Genomic DNA, 22,411 nt, shown 5'->3' on the forward strand with positions numbered 1-22,411 from the left:
AATATTGTGGAGTAACTACAATGTTGTTGATCCATCCTCAGTTTTCTCCTATCACAGCCATTAAACTCTGTAACTGTTTTAAAGTCACCATTGGCCTCATGGTAAAATCAGTGAGCGGTTTCCTTCCTCTCCGCCAATTGAGATAGAAAGGACACCCGTATCTTTGTAGTGACTGGGTGTATTGATACACCATACAAATTGTAATTCATAACTTTACTATGCTCAAAGGGATATTCAATGTCTGCATAGATCCCCTTCTTTGCGAGGCATTGGAAAACGTCCCTGGTCTTTGTGGTTGAATCTGTGTTTGAAATTCACTGCTCAATTGAGGAATTGTAATTGAGAATTGTAATTGTATGTGTGTGGTACAGAGATGAGGTAGTTATTCAAAAATCATGTTAAACACTATTATTGCACACAGAATGAGTCCATGCAACTTATTATATGACTTGTTAAGCACATTTTTACTCCTGATCTTATTTAGTCCTGCCGTAACAAAGGGGTTGAATACTTATTGACTGAAGATATTTCAGCTTTTCATTTTTATTCACTTTGTGTGTAGACCAGTGACGCAAAATCTCAATGAAATCCATTTTAAATTCAGGCCGTAGCACAACAAAATGTGGAAAAAGTCATGGGGTGTGAATACTTTCTGAAGGCACTGTAATTAGTTACCATATAGATGGCTCTTCTGAAGAGGTAAGAAACAATCTAGCATATTGTTTTTTTTATCAAAATCTTGCTTTAGTTTTGTAGGGCACTGTCCATGGGTCTGATAGAGTGCAGTGGAAATTTCACGCCAACCTATCACTTCTTGGTCAAAAGAATTATAAAGAATTTAAAAGTTTGTGTGTATTGTGGTATAGCGTGATATAAACAGAATTCAATATATTTGTCAGAATGGTGGGTGTAGCTGGTGTATGCAGTCAGGCACAGGAGAGCAGAGAATTGGGAGCAACGTAACTTTAATCAGAATAATGAATGGTGCTAAGTAAAACAATACACTTGCCCAAACACAAACATCAACCCGTACAGCATGACGAGGTACTCATAATGGCCTGATGTGGTTCTAAACACCGTCTTCCCCTCGTCTCCCTCCCGGATACGCACCAGGTTGTAAGCGCTCCTGAGATCTAGTTTAGTGAAGAAGCGCGCCCCATGCATTGACTCAATCGCCGTGGCGATAAGAGGTAGCTGGTAACTGTACCTCACAGTGATTTGATTGAGACCTCAATAGTCAATGCACGGGCATAGACCTCTATCCTTCTTCTTCACAAAAAAAGAAACTAGAGGAGAAAGGTGAAGTGGAGGGCCGAATGTACCCCGCCCTGCGAATGTACCCTGCCCCAGAGATTCGGAGACATACTGTATGTTTCCATAGCCTCCGTCTTCTCTTACGACAGGGGATACACATGACTCCTGGGAAGTGCTGCGTCTACCAGGAGATTTATCGCACAATCTCCCCGTCGATGGGGTGGTAATTGAGTCGCCTTCTTTTTACAGAAGACAAGAGCCAATTTGGCATATTCAGAGGGGATGCGCACGGTGGAGACCTGGTCTGGACTTTCCACCGTAGTAGCACCGACGGAAACTCCTAAACACCTCCCCGGGCACTTTCGTGACCACCCCGTGAGAGCCCTCTGTGGCCATGAAATAATGGGGTCATGACAGGTCAAACAGGGTAGGCCCAGCACCACGGGAAACACAGGATAATCAATAAGGAGAGATTCTCCTTGTGACCCTCCTGCGTAACCATGCCCAGTGGAGCGGTGGCCTCCCTAATTAGCCCTGACCCTAATGGTCGACTATCTAGGGTGTGCACAGGGAAGGGCATGTCCACAGGAACAATGGGGATCCCTAAACTATGGGCAAAGGATCTGTCAATAAAATTTTCAGCTGTGCCTGAATCTACGAGCGCCTTATGCTGGGAATGCGGGGAAAAATCAGGAAAATTAATAAACAAAAACATGTGAGCAACAGGGGGCTCTGGGTGAGCCTGGTGCTGACTCACCTGGGGTGACACGAGAGTGCCCTGCCTGCTGCCTCGTCTCCCAGAGGAACCTCCCCAGCACCGACCGGCAGTGTGCCCTCTGCGGCCACAGATGGTGCATGGAACGGCCCCTCCTCTGGTCGCCCTAAGTGCAGCACCTCCCAGCTTCATGGGCGTTGCAGCGGTGGTGCTGTGGGATGGAACCAACAGACCCCGATCTGGACATCTGTGGGTAGCCAGCAGGTTATCCAACTACAACTGTAGTGATCGATCAGGGCCCTGTCGTTCCATCCCGCGCTGGCGGCCAGGGTCCGAAAGTCCAACGCAAACTCCTGAAAAACAGGTGTGTAGAAACAAAGACAAAACAAATGGAAAATTAAAAGTGGATCGGCGATGGCCAGTAGACTGGCGACGCCGACCACTGAGCGCCGCCCAAACAAGGAGAGGAACCGACTTCGGCTGAAGTCGTGACAATAATTCCAATGAAAGAACCCAAATCACACCCCTGGGTATAGCTGGATATTGGTACAGTGTATTTCATCATAGAACTGGATACATTAGATATTTTTTTTCTTGGTAGCCTATTGGACTTCGTGGTTGTAAATGGAACCATATGTATTGGAAACGTGTTCGAGTTTGATTCACAGAAGTGTATTGTGCATCACAACGTGTTGATGAACTCATGAGCAGCATGATTTTTCATGTCTGAAGCGGTGCTATAGGCCTATTGATTTGTCAAGACACCTGAGCATGACTACATCACTGTAAACTGTTTTGGTTATTTGGATCTCCATTCGCCTTTTGTTTACTGCATTTGTTTACTGTTAATGTAACTAGCCTGAATATACATTGTGTCATGTCTTTATCAATCTGATATTTTGTTTACTGCATTTGTTTACTGTTAATGTAACTAGCCTGAATATACATTGTGTCATGTCTTTATCAATCTGATATTTTGTTTACTGCGTTTGTTTACTGTTAATGTAACTAGCCTGAATATACATTGTGTCATGTCTTTATCGATCTGATATTTTGTTTACTGCATTTGTTTACTGTTAATGTAACTAGCCTGAATATACATTGTGTCATGTCTTTATCAATCTATTTTGTTTACCAGGCTTACTACTTGGTACCGCTGTTTTGTTCTGTTCCATTCGTTCGCATTCACAGTTATGTTGGTATTCTAAGCCAAACTGCTATTCAGCATTTATGAATATCTAGGCTGCTACGTTTAGCATTTAGTTTACATTATTTTGGTAAGACAGTCTGTACAGCTGTATTCACATAGGCTGTTTGTAATAGGTGAATTACCTTATTTATCTTGTAGCCTATATTCATTACCAAAACGGCCTTGCGTTACTGTGTAGGGCGCTGTCCATTTAAGCTGATACCACGCATCGGAGATTGGTGTGAAATCTGTAGTCTACCTGTTACTTCAAAATAACTATATGATATTAGAGTCTCAGCATTTTAACTTTATGTTTATAGTGGTATAGCGTGATATAAGCAGAATTCAATATAATTCCAATGCAAGAACTCCCAAAAATATTTATCCCTCACCAATTTCAACTGCCAGCTTTTAGTCACTTTATCCTGGTGCCCGGTCTGGATATCATATGAGCATGGCGTAAATCATGGCAAAATGTGTCAATTTCAGGAAATGTGCTTTAAAATGTCAATGTTTTCTCTCTACCTCATGGCAAAACATATAAAATTGCAGGATATTACCTTTGAAATCTCGCTTAGGGCCTCCAAAACGCTACAGGCAGCACTGCTCATACCAACCTATCAGGCATGACATCCAACCATGTTTCATCATTCTGTTGCAATAATGCATAAAAACAACACTGGTCTATAATAATTCTTAAAGCTAGAACCGCAGAAGAGAGACATTTTTAGATTGGTAAGGGATATTCCAAAGTGGGTTCCCTCTCCAACAGACCTAACTCAGGAATCCATTATTAGAACAGCCCCCCCCCCCCCCCCCCTCACACACACACACACACAAAGATGTATCAAACAATTGTTCCATTGTTTGATAAGGAATAACACAAATACAAAGAATTTCCAGACACTGTCCTCAAATGGAAAGTGAAGATCTGCTTCTGAGTGTTCTTCTCCAGGGCTTTCCCAATGACAGGTTGAATATACAGTATGTTACTCAGACCTGACTTTTGATGTCTTTATAAAATGTGTCTATCAGGTTTGACCTAGCTTGACTGGCTGTTTAACCCACTGTCTAACACTGTCATTTAACCTGGTACGGCTTCATTCAATACACTGGGGCCGAAAGGAGATTAGAGAAGTAGAGGGTAAAGCTGCTGACCTGTGTAGGGACTTAGTGAGCTGTGTGCAGGACAACAGTGTCCGTCCCTGGGGAGCGGGCGGCCAGGACATGAAGTGGCAGGTCTGCTTCACAGCAGCAGTGATGAATGCTAACTCAGATGGGATCGATAGTAGATGATGAACGGGAGGTGCTAAAGTAAAGTGTCATACTTGTTTTATGTCTGCAGCGTTCTAAAACTGAAATTGATGAGGTCCAGACGCTTGTCCTTGTAGACACATTATGGCTTCATATTATAGATGGTGTTCGCTACCAGACAACCATACCAGGAGAGAGAATTGATATTGGTTAAGCATTTTGACACCTACAATCGATTAGTGAGCTTTCATGTTTTCCCCAATTGTTGGAGTAGATAAATGACCCTTCTCATGAGCATTCCCTCCCTAGTGCCATAACTCCACTGGCGTTTTAGCCTCTGTGGTCACCCTGACACAACCACGTTTTAATGTCTTACCATGGTTATGAACATATAAGTAATGTCAGTATGTTGATAAATGGTAGGTTTGTGTCAACAATGTATCAGCAACCAAAGTCATTATGTAACCCAACAGCTGGTATGTAACTCAGGTCCAACACACCTTTTCCTGAGTGGTTGGACAGGCAGAGATCACAGAGGGACACAGACTAAGTTGATACTGGATTAGGGGACGGGAAGAATGTTAAACTCTAGGAGAATCTGACCCATCACCCCACTACCTCTCCCCCTCCTTCCCTGTTTCCCCCTCATTCTCCCCCCTTCACTTCTCCCTCTATCCTTTCTCCCTCCCTCTCATGCAGGACTTCAGGGCAGCAGTGTTGGAGGCGGTGGGGGAGGATGGGGAACGTGTGGTGGAGGAACAGAGGCTGGGGGAGATACTGGGCACGCTCCCTGAGGTCTACATACTCCACAGCAACATCCTCACCGAGCTGGATGCACGCATCAGACAGTGGTGAGACATACAGTAGATAAACACAGTGGGTATATGACAGTCTATATGCACTCATAGATAAATACATTTCAAGCACATCAAGTACAATGATTGTAAATGGTATATTACCATACTGTATGTTTGTCAAATCAAATTGTGTTTGTCACATGCGCCGAATATAACGGGTGTAGACTTTACTGTGAAATGCTTACCTACGAGACCTTACCAACAATGCACAGTTAACTAAAAATACAAATTCTGACATGAGTAATAAAATACACAAGAATGGAGCTATATACAGGGAATACCAGTACCAGATCAATGTGGAGCTATATACAGGGAATACCAGTACCAGAACAATGTGGAGCTATATACAGGGAGTACCAGTACCAGATCAATGTGGAGCTATAAACAGGGAGTACCAGTACCAGATCAATGTGGAGCTATATACAGGGAGTACCAGTACCAGATCAATGTGGAGCTATATACAAGGAATACCAGTACCAGATCAATGTGGAGCTGTATACAGGGAGTACCAGTACCAGATCAATGTGGAGCTATATACAGGGAATACCAGTACCAGATCAATGTGGAGCTATATACAAGGAATACCAGTACCAGATCAATGTGGAGCTATATACAAGGAATACCAGTACCAGATCAATGTGGAGCTATATACAAGGAATACCAGTACCAGATCAATGTGGAGCTATATACAGGGAGTACCAGTACCAGATCAATGTGGAGCTATATACAGGGAGTACCAGTACCAGATCAATGTGGAGCTATATAGGGAGTACCAGTACCAGATCAATGTGGAGTTATATACAGGGAGTACCAGTACCAGATCAATGTGGAGCTATATAGGGAGTACCAGTACCAGATCAATGTGGAGCTATATAGGGAGTACCAGTACCAGATCAATGTGGAGTTATATACAGGGAGTACCAGTACCAGATCAATGTGGAGCTATATAGGGAGTACCAGTACCAGATCAATGTGGAGTTATATACAGGGAGTACCAGTACCAGATCAATGTGGAGCTATATACAGGGAGTACCAGTACCAGATCAATGTGGAGCTATATACAGGGAGTACCAGTACCAGATCAATGTGGAGTTATATACAGGGAGTACCAGTACCAGATCAATGTGGAGCTATATACAGGGAATACCAGTACCAGATAAATGTGGAGCTCTATACAGGGAATACCAGTACCAGATCAATGTGGAGCTATATACAGGGAGTACCAGTACCAGATCAATGTGGAGTTATATACAGGGAGTACCAGTACCAGATCAATGTGGAGCTATATACAGGTTGTACCAGTACCAGATCAATGTGGAGCTATATACAGGGAATACCAGTACCAGATCAATGTGGAGCTATATACAGGTTGTACCAGTACCAGATCAATGTGGAGCTATATACAGGGAATACCAGTACCAGATCAATGTGGAGCTATATACAGGGAGTACCAGTACCAGATCAATGTGGAGTTATATACAGGGAGTACCAGTACCAGATCAATGTGGAGCTATATACAGGTTGTACCAGTACCAGATCAATGTGGAGCTATATACAGGGAATACCAGTACCAGATCAATGTGGAGCTATATACAGGTTGTACCAGTACCAGATCAATGTGGAGCTATATACAGGGAGTACCAGTACCAGATCAATGTGGAGCTATATACAGGGAGTACCAGTACCAGATCAATGTGGAGCTGTATACAGGGAATACCAGTACCAGATCAATGTGGAGCTCTATACAGGGAATACCAGTACCAGATCAATGTGGAGCTGTATACAGGGAATACCAGTACCAGATCAATGTGGAGCTGTATACAGGGAATACCAGTACCAGATCAATGTGGAGCTCTATACAGGTTGTAACAGTACCAGATCAATGTGGAGCTATATACATGGTGTACCAGTACCAGATCAATGTGCAGGGGTACGAGGTATTTCAAGTAGATATGTGCATGAAGGCAGGGTAAAGTAACTAGGCATCAGGATAGACAATAATAAGAGTAAAATAAAGAACACAGCAGCAGCAGGAAATGATGAGTGTAAGTGTGTATGTGTGTTTATTCAGTAGCTCAGGAGGTATTGACATGTTTCTCTGGCCATAATTCAATAATTTACCCATCAACTGGTATTCAATAACTTACCTGTCAACTGGTATTCAATAACTTACCTGTCAACTGTTATTCAATAACTTACCTGTCAACTGTTATTCAATAACTTACCCGTCAACTGGTATTCAATAACTTACATGTTAACTGGTATTCAATAACTTACCTGTCAACTGTTATTCAATAACTTACATGTTAACTGTTATTCAATAACTTACCTGTCAACTGTTATTCAATAACTTACATGTTAACTGTTATTCAATAACTTACCCGTCAACTGGTATTCAATAACTTACATGTTAACTGGTATTCAATAACTTACCTGTCAACTGGTATTCAATAACTTACCTGTCAACTGTTATTCAATAACTTACCTGTCAACTGGTATTCAATAACTTACCTGTCAACTGTTATTCAATAACTTACATGTTAACTGGTATTCAATAACTTACATGTTTTCTGGTATTCAATAACTTACATGTCAACTGGTATTCAATAACTTACATGTTAACTGGTATTCAATAACTTACCTGTCAACTGGTATTCAATAACTTACCTGTCAACTGTTATTCAATAACTTACATGTCAACTGGTATTCAATAACTTACATGTTAACTGGTATTCAATAACTTACATGTTAACTGGTATTCAATAACTTACATGTTAACTGGTATTCAATAACTTACATGTCAACTGGTATTCAATAACTTACATGTTAACTGGTATTCAATAACTTACATATTAACTGGTATTCAATAACTTACATGTTAACTGGTATTCAATAACTTACCTGTCAACTGGTATTCAATAACTTACATGTTAACTGGTATTCAATAACTTACATGTTAACTGGTATTCAATAACTTACCTGTCAACTATTAGTCAATAACTTAAATGTAAACTATTATTCAATAACTTACCTATCAACTATTAGTCAATAACTTAAATGTAAACTATTATTCAATAACTTAACTGTCAACCAATCCGCCAAACCTCAACATGATTCTATTCCCCATCACCAGGGAGGAGAGCCAGCAGGTGGTGGATGTGATCCTGTCTCGTCAGGAGGAGTTTGCTGTGTTCGCTACCTATATCTCTAAGTACGACCGCAGCATGTCCCTACTGGCAGAGAGCTGTAAACTCAACCCTGCCTTCCATGACATTGTCAAGCAGTTTGAGGTAAGAGGCCGGACTTAGTTTGAGCTTACAGACTACTTATTAAAGTGGAAGTCCTCTAACTAAAAACTCAATGTGAGTTTATAGTCTGTAAATTAACCTCTCAGAAAAATCAGTCCTTAGGCTGTACCTGCCAGTCTCATGCAGGTTTCTGTATGAGCAGAGGGATTTACTATAACAATGTCTTTATTCAGGCAGGAGTTCCCTGTTCCATTTTTATAGCAGCTTTAGTTTGTTATCCAGACTCCACTGGGAGTCAATGGCCTTTCCAAACTCTATTCTGATCTGCTCTCCTCTATGGGACTGACCTTTTCAATGCGCTACTCTCATGTTTGATACCTTTCACAGTCCGAACACATACCTTTTTGTACTGTGAATCCCTTTATCTTGGCTGTCAACAGAACGTACGAAGTAGTATCTGAGAGGATGTCTTCAAACTATATGCACAACTCCATAGTAAGCAAATGACTCCTCCGTTGAGTAGGGAGATATGTAATCAAGGCCCCTAATGATGATGATAGGAACCATTAACCATGGCAGAGGATATTAAACATGCTCTCAGATAAGACCATTGGGATGCAACAATGGATTTCTCATTTCCACTCCAGGCATGGTCTGACCTATAGACTTGATTCAGTGCTCATATAGTGGAAATCTCTCACATGCTCCAGGTTACCTAGCTTACCCTGTTAAGTCCTATTGATAGGTAACGGTAGAGTTAGCAGTTCGACTTTTGGAATGCTTGTTTATCTTTGTGCAAGAATAATGCACTATTTCTATATTAAATTGACCTTTGTGTTATGAAGTAATTCAATTAATTTACCCCATTAAATTGAATCACCTCAAGATTCATTATATTTATGTTAATTTTGGAAATTAGTCTTGGCTCTACATGCTACCAAGATTCTACCCAAGACCGCCCACAGATATGCATAACATACTGTTTCTTGCATATTTATCAAATAGCGGTTCCTCACCATATTTTGATGCATAGTGATTGGTGGACATAATGATTCTACGCATCTCAATGGTGATTAGGATCGCAACCCGACAAGGAAGCAACTGTCTCTGAGCTCATGAATATTCAGGAGCAGCTGCCCTCACCAGAGATACTGTGGTTCCACAGGACTATGATAGGACAAGCAATGTAGGTGAGAGAGAGCGAGAGAGAGAAAGAGAGAGGCAGAGGCAGCAGCAAAAAAATTATCCTGCATTCATGGACATTTTTGTAGGGGTTTATGTTTTTTGTAGGAAAAATCAAGTCAAATTTCAAAGTGGAAATTACAAACTTCAGAAGCCTTTTTAAACCTCAAATACACAGGAAATCCTGCAACATGGGGATCAAATTAAGATCGTACATCTGTAGATAAAATCGCATTTTCAGTAAATGCATGACAGAAACAAGCAGAAAGCAAATCTAGGGTTTTTTGCTCAAATATGAACACTGAGGAATATTATGAAGATGAATGTTATTCCTAGTTAAAAGCTTGTACTAGAAATAACATCCCCTCTGCCTGGCTGTGTAGCGGTGTGGGGACTGCCAGGGGACTCCATCTGTGTGACCTCCCCGTAATGTAACACACAGGGCTCTCTGGGACAGTAGAGACCAATGTCACAGACAGACAGTTGAGAGAGACAGTAGGCCTTGTTTATCCTACTATTTATCCTGCTATGGCAGTTTAGCCAGTGATCAATGCAGGAAGTGGTTGTTATTATGTCAGATGACCATGTAGATGATTTATGTATACTTTATATCTCTTCCTAATTGGTTTGTTTTTGTTGTTAATTTTGATAGCTTAAAGGAGTTTGTCCTTCATATTATTTCATCTGCTCTCTCTCTCTCTTTCTCCCTCCTTCTCTCTCTTTCTCTCTCTTTCTTTCTCTTTCTTTCTCTCTCTGGCTCTCTCTCTCTCTCTCTCTCTCTCTCTCTCTTTCTCCCTCTTTCTCTCTTTCTCTCTCTTTCTTTCTCTCTCTCTCTCTCTCTCTGTCTCTCTCTCTCTCTCTCTCTCTCTGGAAGTGGAGGGTTAAGCTCTTTAAGCATTGGTCCAGCAGTCTTGTGTTGTGGGGTGTAATTTCATTGTGGATGTGGTGATGACAGTGATGAAGTAGCTACGGGCTGTGATCAGATCACCATAGGACCTTACAGGATTAGCCCCTCTTCAGCCAATTTGTTGTTTACTGTGCTGCTGTGTACTGTGTGTGTGTGTGCGTGCGTAGGTGTGTGCGTGCGTGTGTGTGTGTGATGCAGCAGGTGCACAGAGAGAGATAAAGACAGTGTGATGGTGTGAAATCCCAGTATAGGCAGCTGGGCAATGAGGCAGACACAAGCTAATTAGAGATGCAGCCTCCTTTACAACTCCCCAATTAGATCAGCTGTGTGTGCAGCCAGTGAATCAGCTGGCCGTGTGTGTGTGTGTGTGTGTGTGTGTGTTTGTGTGTGTGCGCACTGGTGAACTGCAGACATCTTCTCTCTTTGGCTCACTAACCCAAACAACTACTCACTAATTATCGTCTTTGGCTCACCACAGAAGCCACTTCCGCCTTTCAATTCGATCACAATTTATATGAACAAGCGACACTTGAGGAGCTGGTGTTCTGTCAGTAAGGTTTTTTGAAGGGATGTTGTTATTGAACAGGAAGGGGAACATTTGAAGGGTAATCCAAAGATAAAGGAAACCACACTGAGCGAATGCATTGTAGTATTTTATTGGGATTTTCTTCCCGGGGTCCGAACAGGAAACAAAACAACAACATAATATACCTAATATAATATACATAACACTACATAAAATACATAACACAACATAATACTACATAATGGTATATAATACTACATAATATCCTGCCTCTGCCTCATGCTTCAGAAACAGTAGATGGCTCCTGCCCTATGAGCCGTTCCGGGTCGCACTAGCCAAGGCTCGTGCAAGGCCACCCTCCTATATATTAAAATGCATAATACAGTACAACATGTATCAAAATGTCTGTCTCTTCACAGTCCTTGTTGTGCCGTAAGGTGTTCTTTTATCTGTTTTTTCATCTGTTTTTATTGCTAGCTTGAGTTACCTGGGGTGGCTGAGATTTCCATGTAGTCATGGCTCTATTTAATACTGTGCATTTCCCTGCCTCTTTTCTGGAGCTGGGGACTATGAAGAGACTGCTGATTGCATGTCTTGTGTTCTACCGATGAGTGTCTGAACTATGTGCCAACTGCTTGAACAGATGGTTCGGTAGCTTCAACACCTCGCACAAAGACCAGTAGTGATGAGGTCAATCTCTCCTCAACTTAGAGCCAAGAGAGATTGACATACATGTTATTGACATAACACTGAGGTCTGGGACCTATTTCCATTGTGGTCCTCTTGAGACAAGATGGCTAGACAAGATCGAACACAGTGAAATAATAAAACAAAAACAGAGAAGAAGAACATCTATCTCATCATTCCAGTTACATCATAGGGGTTATTCATATGGGCACAGAGGACATGAAACATATTTTTACTTTATTTTTAAAGCTGCCCAGAGAGGACGTTGTTTTTATGGGCAGAGGCAACTCATTCCATTCTGAGGCTCTAGTATACAAGAAAGTACCTTTCCCAACATTACTCCTGAACCTGTATAAGCACTCATCAGCAACACCTGATGTGGTGCTGTGATTGTGTGCATCCCTAACACGAGGAAAGTATTCAGATATCTGGGCGCAGGACCATAAACACTCCTGTAAACCAAACCTAGTCTAATCTGGGACACCCTAGCCTCAACAGGCAGCCAGTTTAGTTCCTGAAAGCAGCTCCTGCCTATGTCTGTATGTGATCTCTCCTTCAATACATCCCTGATCTGCTTATTCTGGGCTATGAGTTGCCTCTGCCCATAAAAACTATGTCCTCTCTGGGGCGGCAGGTAGCCTAGTGGTTAGAGCGTTGGACTTGTAACTGAAAGGTTGCAAGATTGAATCCCTGAGCTGACAATGTAAAAATCTGTCGTTCTGCCCCTGAACAAGGCAGTTAACCCACTGTTCCTAGGCCGTCATTGAAAACATGAATTTGTTCTTAACTGACTTGCCTAGTTAAATAAAGGTAAAATAAAAATATCTGGAGCTTCCCCTTCATGCGTTTAGATAAGCCCCCTGTCAGGTGCGTGAATGAGGACCCAAAAGCGAATTAACAAACAGAGTTTCTTTAATGATAAACACACGTGGGCTCAGATGGACAGGTAGATTCCGACAGGACAGGACAAGGTTGCAGCAAACACGATGATAGTCTGGTTCAGGCATGAGACACACAAACAAGAATCCGACAAGGACAGGAACAAAAACAGAGAGAGATATAGAGGACTAATCAGAGGGAAAAAGGGAACAGGTGGGAAAAGGGGTGACGAGGTAGTTAGGAGGAGACAAGGAACAGCTGGGGGAAAGCGGGGGAGAAAAGGTAACCTAATACGACCAGCAGAGGGAGACAGGGTGAAAGGAAAGGACAGAAAGACACAACATGACAATACATGACACCCCCAAACCAGGAAGTACTACCATAGTCAAAATGGCATTGAATGAGGGCAGTAGCTAGCACTCATGGAGTCCTTATCAAGCAGCTTGGACTTTCTAGCCAAAACTTAGTCCTGGCATTAACCTTCCCTAGCACTTTATTGGCCATGCTCACACCTCCCAAGCTTCCATCTAGGATACATCCCAAGTTGCTAACTGAAGTTTTAGTAGTCAGCACATCGCCCCATAATTCCACACTAATTTCAGAGGAACTACTGAACTTAGGTCTGGATCCAAAACTAATTGCTTCAGTTTTCCCTAAGTGCAGAGATAGCTTATTATCTCCTAGCCATTTGCTAATGTTATTAAGCTCTGTGCTAAGTATGCTCTCCAACATAGTTTTACTTTTGTGAGACGGCAGAAGTGTGGAGTCATCCGCATAAAGAAAAAGATGGCAAGAACAAGCATCTTTCATATCATTAATATACAATAAAAACAGCAAAGGCCCAAGCACACTACCCTGCGGAACGCCACAACTCATTAGTTTTGCCTGAGACAGTGAACCATTAACTTCTACTACTTGCTCCCTTCCTGATAAATAGGACTTTACCCAGCCTAGAGGAATACTACTTAATCCCAGTGCCTCCAGTTTGGATATTAGGAGACAGCGGTTAATTGTATCAAAGGCCTTCTGTAGGTCAAGCAGTACCATTCCACAGAGATTTCCCTCATCAATCTCTTAGCTGATGAAGTCAGTCAAGTAAAGTAGACATGAATCAGTGGAGTACGTTTTTCTAAAACCAGACTGAAAATAATACATTACACCCTGTTTGTTAACATATTCATACATTTTGCTCATGTACAACTCTCTCCAGGATCTTTGATGTTACACAGAGGATAGATACAGGCCTATAATTCCCAGGGTCAGACTTTATCCCCTTCTTATACAGAGGTATAATATTAGCTTGTTTCCAAGATGGCGTAGCAGTGCAGACGTGTTTTGTTGGTCCTATCGTGTGCTTCTGTATTTTTCGTTTTTTTTTTTCAATTTTATTTTCAATCTCTTTTCCATTTTAATTCAATTATACCTTCAGGTAACCTGCCTCACCCAATGTGATACGGAACCACTATTATTTAACATTTTTAGAGAACCACCTAGCCATCAGAAGCTAACCAGCTAATTAGCTACAAGATATTTAGTCATTGTTAGCCACTGCTAGCGGCCTTTACCTTCTACACACAGATACCAGACCTTTTTTTTCAACCTGGATAATACTCGCCAGTCTACCAGTATCGGACTGTCTCTCCACTACAATGCCGGATTCCTGCCGTAATCCCTGGACCATTACTCCTGATCTTCACAGCTAGCTAGCACCCACCGAGTTACCCAGTACCGAAGCTATCCCTGAGGCCCAACTCCCGGCCTACTCAGTTGTTCACCCGGACTCCACCCAAACACGGCTAGAACCCACTACTCCACTGGATCCTTGCCGTAAGCTCTGTACCTTGGCACCGGATCACCGCTGCTACCGAGTGGCTGTAGTGGCTAACGCCCCTGCCCCGAAGCTAGCACCAGTTAGCCGTGAGCCAGGCGCATCTCTCGGCTAGCAAACTAAATTACTACAACTACAATACCTCTTTCGCCATCTGGCTTGGATCCTTTGTCGACACGGCGCCCCGCCGCACCACCACGACTGATCTGCCGACGAATACTCCATCCGCTGTGCCTTCAACCGGCCTCTGTCGGACGTCGGAGCAGACGTTTCTACTAGCCCTGGGCTACTAACTTAGACACCGCGTCGCCCGCATTCTAGCGGGCTAGATAGATAGAACTGCCAAAGGAGACAGCCTCCAGCTGAAGAACTACAGGAAAGGTATGATCTCTGTAATTACAAATAAAGGTTTCTGTACCAAATATTAAGTTCTGCTTTTCTGAATTATCAAATACTAATGTCAATAAAGTGCAAAATAATTACTTAAAAATCATACAATGTGATTTTCTGTATTTTTGTTTTAGATTCCGTCTCTCACAGTTGAAGTGTACCTATGATAAAAATTACAGACCTCTACATGCTTTGTAAGTAGGAAAACCTGCAAAATCGTCAGTGTATCAAATACTTGTTCTCCCCACTGTATATCCATCCTGCCCTGCCTTTCTAAAGTCTTTGAAAGCCAAGTTAATAAACAGATCACTGACCATTTCGAATTCCACCATACCTTCTCCGCTGTGCAATCCGGTTTCCGAGCCGGTCACGGGTGCACCTCAGCCATGCTCAAGGTACTGAACGATATCATAACCGCCAGTGATAAAAGACAGCACTGTGTAGCCGTCTTCATCGATCTGGCCAAGGCTTTTGACTCTGTCAATCACTGTATTCTTATCGGCAGACTCAACAGCCTTAGTTTTTCTAATGACTACCTCGCCTGGTTCACCAACTACTTTGCAGACAGAGTTCAGTGTGTCAAATCGGAGGGCATGTTGTCCGGACCTCTGGCAGTCTCTATGGGGGTACCACAGGGTTAAATTCTCGGTCCGACTCTTTTCTCTGTATATATCAATGATGTCGCTTTTTCTGCGGGCGATACCCTGATCCACCTCTACGCAGACGACACCATTCTGTATACTTCTGGCCCTTTCTTGGTCGACCCCATAACTCTATATAATACTTCTTGACTTGGTTGCTTCCATACAAACCAGAACTGGTGGGCAGCTTGCTAACCAGCTTGCTGGCAACAGAAGTAAAAAAAATAGATGAATTCATTGGCAACCTCTGCTTTTTCATATACAGTTGAAGTCGGAAGATTACATACACCTTAGCCAAATACAATTAAACTCAGTTTTTCACAATTCCTGACATTTAATCCTAGTAAAAATTCCCTGTCTTTGGTCAGTTAGGATCAGCACTTTATTTTAAGAATGTGAAATGTCAGAATAATAGTAGAGAGAATGATTTATTTCAGCTTTTATTTCTTTCACCACAATCCCAGTGGGTCAGAAGTTTACATACACTCAATTAGTATTTGGTAGCATTGCCTTTACATTGTTTAACTTGGTTCAAACATTTTGGGTAGCCTTCCACAAGGTTCCCACAATAAGTTGGGTGAATTTTGGCCCGTTCCTCCTGACAGAGCTGGTGTAACGGAGTCAGGTTTGTTGGCCTCCTTGCTCGCACATGCTTTTTCAGTTCTGCCCACAAATGTTCTATGGGATTGAGGTCAGGGCTTTGTGATGGCCACTCCAATACCTTGACTTTGTTGTCGTTAAGCCATTTTGCCACAACTTTGGAAGTATGCTTGGGGTCATTGTCCATTTGGAAGACCCATTTGCGACCAAGCTTCAACTTCCTGACTGATGTCTTGAGATGTTGGTTCAATATAGCCACATAATTTTCTCTCCTCATGATGCTATCTATTTTGTGAAGTGCACCAGTCCCTCCTACAGCAAAGCACCCCCACGACATGATGCTGCCACCCCCGTGCTTCACGGTTCGGATGGTGTTCTTCGGCTTGCAAGCATAACCCTTATTCCTCCAAACATAACAATGGTCATTATGGCCAAACAGTTCTGTTTTTGTTTCATCAGACCAGAGGAGCAGTCTGGCTTTTTTATGGCGGTTTTGGAGCAGTGGCTTCTTTCTTGCTGAGCGGCCTTTCAGATTATGTTGTTATAGGACTCATTTTACAAGCAAAGAGGCACTGAGTTTGAAGTTGGCCTTGAAATACATCGACTGGTACACCTGCAATTGACTCAAATGATGTCAGAAGCTTCTAAAGCCATGACATAATTTTCTGGAATTTTCCAAGCTGTTTAAAGTCACAGTCAATTTAGTGTATGTAAACTTCTGACCCACTGGAATTGTGATACAGTGAATTACAAGTGAAATAATCTGTCTGTAAACAATTGTTGGAAAAATGACTTGTGTCATGCACGAAGTAGATGTCCTAACTGACTTGCCAAAACTTTAGTTTGTTAACAAGAAATGTGTGGAGAGGTTGAAAAACGAGTTTTAATGACTCCAACCTAAGTGTATGTAAACTTACGACTTCAACTGTACCCTGATGTTCCGTCCAATACTGTTTAGTTTGTTTTTGGTAGTACTACTACAGCCTAGTTCCTTAAATGATTTCCAAATCTTTTTAGGGACTTTTTTGTTCTCAATTATTTTCTCAGCAAAGTAACCCCTCTTAGCTTCATCCATCCTGCTCTGTGCTTAATTTCTGTGACGTTTATATAGGACAAAATCGCGCTGCTCTTGAGAATAGAATCTCATGATTAAACCAAGGGCTAGATCGCTGCTTTACCCTGACCAGTCTAATGGGAGCCATCACATTCACAACATCAAGTAATCTACATTTAAAGACTTCCCAGGCACTGTCTACCCCTACACTATCTAGCACAGGTGACCAGTCAATTTTTCCCACTTCCTGCCTAAACTTTTCTACACAGTATTTTTTGATCCTCTGATTCTAACGGTTTTGTGACACTTAAATATATCTTCAAAAATCCTCCTCCAAAATGTAATAAAATGATCACTGATTCCATAGACTATTACTCCACACTGTGATATTTTAGATTTATCAGACACCAATATTAAGTAAATCATACTTTGCACTGTTTCACATATCCTGGTGGGATATTTTATCATTTGGGTCAGAGCAAGTGATCTACAAAAGTGCATAAATACATTGTGGGTTGGGCTATTCTTTTTGCAGACATCAGTATTGAAATCCCCTAACAAAATGATTTCCTTCAACAGGGAATCATTACAGTTTGACAACACAATTTCAAAACCTTCATAGAATGCATTCTGCTTGGGCGGCCTATAACACACCCCCAACAAAATCGGCTTGGTTTTGGGAAGGCAGATATCCAGCGAGACAATCTCCAGATTAGCGTTTAAATCTGATCTGACGTTAAAAGCAATGTCTGATCTTACAAACGCACATATCCCCCCACCGTTCCGATTCCGATCCTTCCTGACAACAGAGTAATTACCTCAATCTATCTCAATTTCTCAGTCACAAAAAGATGAATCCAACTATGTCTCAGTAAAACATAAGACACCCACCTCTGATTTTCAAACCAACAGGCGTATCTCATCGATCTTCGGTAGTAGGCTTCGGCGTTGAAGTGCACAAAATGTAAGCCCTTCTCCCCAAAGGCCTCATTGAATTCCCGATCCACTTGTAACTCGCCTCCCACTGCGCTGCCATCTTCCCACTGCACTGCCTCCGGTGGCCTCTCTGTTGCCATGGAGCACCCCTCCCCAGGTGCTACTCCATCGTCCTCACCACCGTGTCCCCCGTCACTCGCCTCTGGTGGCCTCCGCTCCGCTGTGGACCCCCCCCCCCCCCTCCGGTGCATTCTCCACCCTCGGTAAGTCCTCTGTTCCTACTCCACCTTCAATGCTCACATGCCCCACGGGTACAGCACACAGACAGCAACGGTAAGCTTCATTGACCCCATGCCCAAAGCTAGGATCGCTGCATTTTAAATGAATCCACTGCACGCATTCCAAACATACCAAAGTTTTGCTGTTACTCTTTATCCACCGTTCGCAAGAGGAGGATGGGTACATAGGCCGTTTGATGGGTTTCGTGATAAAGTGAGGTCCAAGGCATTGATGGATATCACCCGATAAGAGAAGGCATAGAGTTATTTTAAGATCTCCACCATTAATTTGAGATTTCAGACTGGCTTTCAGTGATCGTTTTGGTTTGTGCCAAGGTGCTATGAAAGTTTGGTGTTTAACATTCCTTCCAAATCCGAAGTGCTGGATGCCATCAAAAGTGTTTGCATGACTGAGAAGTTGCTGAGAATGTACTATTCTTTCATCTAAATTGCAGATGCAATTATTTCCAGTAACATTTAAAACAAACACATAAAGTAAAAGTGCTGCCACCATGCCGAACTTGCCGGTCGCCATCTTGTCATTAATAAAAACAATAATGGCCCTAGCCAGCTGCCCTGCAGTACACCACACTCAACTGAATTTGCATTAGAGAGGCTTCCATTAAAGAAAACCCTCTGTGTTCAATTAGATAGGTAACTCTCAATCCATGATAAGGCAGAGATTGAAAATCCATAACACCTACGTTTTCTCAGCAATAGGTTATGATCAAAGCTATCAAAAGCTGCACTGAAGTCTAACAAAACATCTCCCACAATGTTCTTACCATCAATTTCTTTCAGCCAATCATCAGTCATTTGTGTCAGTGCCGAGCATGTTGAGTGCCCTTCCCTATAAGCATGCTGAAAGTCTGTTGTTCATTTGTTTTCTGTAAAATAACTTTGTATTTGGTCAAACACCATTTTATTCCTAAAGTTTGCTAAGCGCTGGTGACAGGCTGATTGGTCGGCTGTTTGAACCATTAAAGGCTGCTCTGCTATTCTTGGGCAGCGGAATGACCTTTGCCTCCCTCCAGACCTGAGGGAACACACTGTTTTCTAGGCTTAAATTGAAGATGTGGAAAACAGGAGTGGCAATGTGTTCTGCTACTAACCTCAGAAATGTACCATCCAGTTTATCGGTACCAGGTGGCTTGTCCTTATTTGTTGATAGCAACCATTTTTTCACCGCTTCCACACCCACATTGCGGAACTCAAAACTACAATACTTTCATTATTTGGTCCATTATGCATGAATATGAAGGCTCAGCGTTTTGTTGTTTTCCATGTCTTGAAAACAAAAAAGTTATTAAAGTGGTTGGCAATATCAAAGGGTTTTATGAGGAATAAGCAATCTGCCTCAATGAAGGATGGAGCAGATTTACCTTTTTTGCCTAGAAATTCATTTAAAGTACGCTAGAGCTTTTTACTGTCATTCTTTATATAATTTATCTTTGGTCCATACTATAGTTTCTTCTTCTTTTTGTTTAGTTTAGTTATGTGATTTTTCAATTTACTGTATGTTTGCCAGTCTGCTGTGATGTCAGAATGATTTGCTATTCCCTTTGCCTCATCCCTCTCAGCCATACAGTTTTTCAATGAATCTATCCATGGGTGTTTTGCAATTCTAACAGTCTGTTTCTTAATGGGTGCATGCCCATCAGTAACCAGAAGAAGCAGTTTCATTAATGCATCAAGTGCTGCGTCAGGTTGTTCCTCATTAAACACATCAGCTCAACAAACATTCAACATAGGTATTATTGCAAAACCTCTTGTATGATCACTTATGCATAATTTTAGGTCCAGTCTTTGGAACGTTGTTTTTTCTAGATATTATATTAGGATCCCTACATCTGATGGATTTGGATAATGCTTTAGAGCAGATTTCTGCAGCATTAATAAAGATGTGATCAATACATGTGGATAATTTAGCTCCTGTTCTGTTTGGAAATACCCTGGTAGGTTGACTGATAACCTGAACCAGATTGCAGGCATCAGTTATAGCTTAAAGCTTATTTTTTAGTGGACAGCTTGATGACAACCAGTCAATATTTAGGGCATTCAGAAAAGATATCTCTCTGTTGATATCACATACATTATCTAGCATTTCACACATATAGTCCAAATACTGACTTTTAGCACTCAGTGGTCTATAACAACTTCCTATGAGAAAAGGCTTTAGGTGAGGCAGATCAACCTGTAGCCATATTACTTCTATATCATCTGACATGAGATCCTCTCTCAGCCTACCAGGAATCTGACACTGGACATACACACTGTTGGAACACCACCTCCGTTTCCATGTATATCTTTCCTGTATGCTCTATAACCATGTGCATGTACTACTGCATCATCAAAGGAATGGTCTAAATGTGTTTCAGAGATGGCCAGAATATGAATATTTTCTGATGTCAGTAAGTTGTCAATTTCATGAAACTTGTTCCTCACGCTACATCGGTTATGGGTCGCTTGCTTGTTTTTGGTGCTATTCTGAGAGGCTGATCTGAGGTAGACATGTCAGTCCACAGTGGGCTTCTTCCTAAAGGCAGACAGTTTCAGTGCAAGTAGTGAAATTCAATTATATGGGCATATGATTATTACTGACAATACCCTCAGAGCTAACAGTTAAAGGATCATAGATTAGGTTGCTTACATTGACTCCAGTTCTATTTATCTGGGATATAATCTGATTTCCATGTCCTCTGTTGGTTATTATGACAGAGAGGACTGGAGCCCTACCAAATCCAGACCATCAGTCTCCTAAGCAGGCTGCTATGTTGATAGAGATAATCCTGGAAAGGGCCTTTAGAGAGAGAGGGAGTGGAATAAAAGAGAGGGAGAGTGAAACAGAGAGAAAGAGAATGTAGCTGATTAGAGGGGGGGTTGACACTAGAATCCTGCTTCCAAAATGTTGCTCTGCCTCTTCAAGGCTCCATCTCTGATAATGAAGCCAAAGGTGTGTGTTGGCTCCTAATTCTCCCCTTTACAGGGTAAGCAATATTATCTCACCAGCATGTGTGTGCATAGGTATGCGTGAGTCTTGCGTGCATGTGTGTGTTCCACAGTCACCCAGTGTAAATTAAGGGATCAGTCCCGTGGGGTGTTCTCTCTCCCTCTCCAATGAGGAATGGGGCTCTATTAGATTAGGAGGATCCTCAGTCAGTGCTGATGTGTGTACCTGCTATGCTCCCACACTCTTAGAAAAAAGGTACTATCTAGAACCTGAAAGGTTATTCGGCTGACCCCATACAATAACCCTTTGAAGTACCCTTTTTGGTTTCCAGGTAGAACCCTTTACACATCGGATTATATGTAGAACCCAAAGGAGTTCAACCAGGAACTTAAAGGGTTCTTTGTACCTGGAACCAAAAAGGGTTCTCCTATGGGGACAACCGAATAATCATTTTGGGAACCCTTTTTTCTAAGGAGGTCACTGCTCTGGGCCCTCTGTATTATAGACCTCTGGGACTGGGAATACAGATCTGTCAGACACAATTATCCCCTGATGGATTTAAAAACAATCTTTCTCTTATTGTCTTTTTCTCCCTTCTCCCCTTAAGTAATTCCATAGGGCAGAAGAATAGGGTCGGTTCAGAGGTCAGGTTGGTGGTCAAACGAGGTCACTTAGGTAGAGTAGTGTGTGCATTGTATTATCTATGTGCTTGTGTGAGGTTGTGTGTTTATGTCTCTGTGTGTGTGTGTATGTTCCACAGTTAAGAATGCGAGCATGTATTAACCTGACAATGTGTTTATGTGTTCAGAAGCAGGGCCCAGATGGACCTCAGTTCCCACTGCGGCATCAGCTGCTGCAGGTCATTGTGAGAGTCCTCCAGTACCGCATGCTGCTCACAGGTACCCTACACTCACCTCATGATGTACTATTGTAATACTAACTTTCATGTGCATACCCTATCATGGCTCTCCACCTTGAATAGTGTTTCAGTATGTGGCATTCTACACCTTATTAACCAGTTTATGTTTTTGACTAA

At 42.1% G+C, this 22,411-nt stretch overlaps 1 protein-coding gene across 4 annotated transcripts in view; it reads left to right on the forward strand.

Annotated features, from left to right (window-relative positions):
• The window catches only part of LOC110494508 (FYVE, RhoGEF and PH domain-containing protein 5), a 67,964-nt gene that overhangs the window by 24,966 nt on the left and 20,587 nt on the right, over positions 1-22,411 (forward strand). For all 4 annotated transcript variants that reach the window (XM_036950580.2, XM_036950582.2, XM_036950581.2 and 1 more), the window contains exons 6-8: positions 5,112-5,263; positions 8,403-8,559; positions 22,184-22,274. In XM_036950580.2, the coding sequence (XP_036806475.1) occupies positions 5,112-5,263; positions 8,403-8,559; positions 22,184-22,274 (400 nt within the window). The remainder of the gene's footprint in view (positions 1-5,111; positions 5,264-8,402; positions 8,560-22,183; positions 22,275-22,411) is intronic.

This window comes from Oncorhynchus mykiss, chromosome 17, assembly GCF_057628025.1.
Source record: "Oncorhynchus mykiss isolate SJ-2025 chromosome 17, ASM5762802v1, whole genome shotgun sequence".
NCBI lineage: Eukaryota > Metazoa > Chordata > Actinopteri > Salmoniformes > Salmonidae > Oncorhynchus > Oncorhynchus mykiss.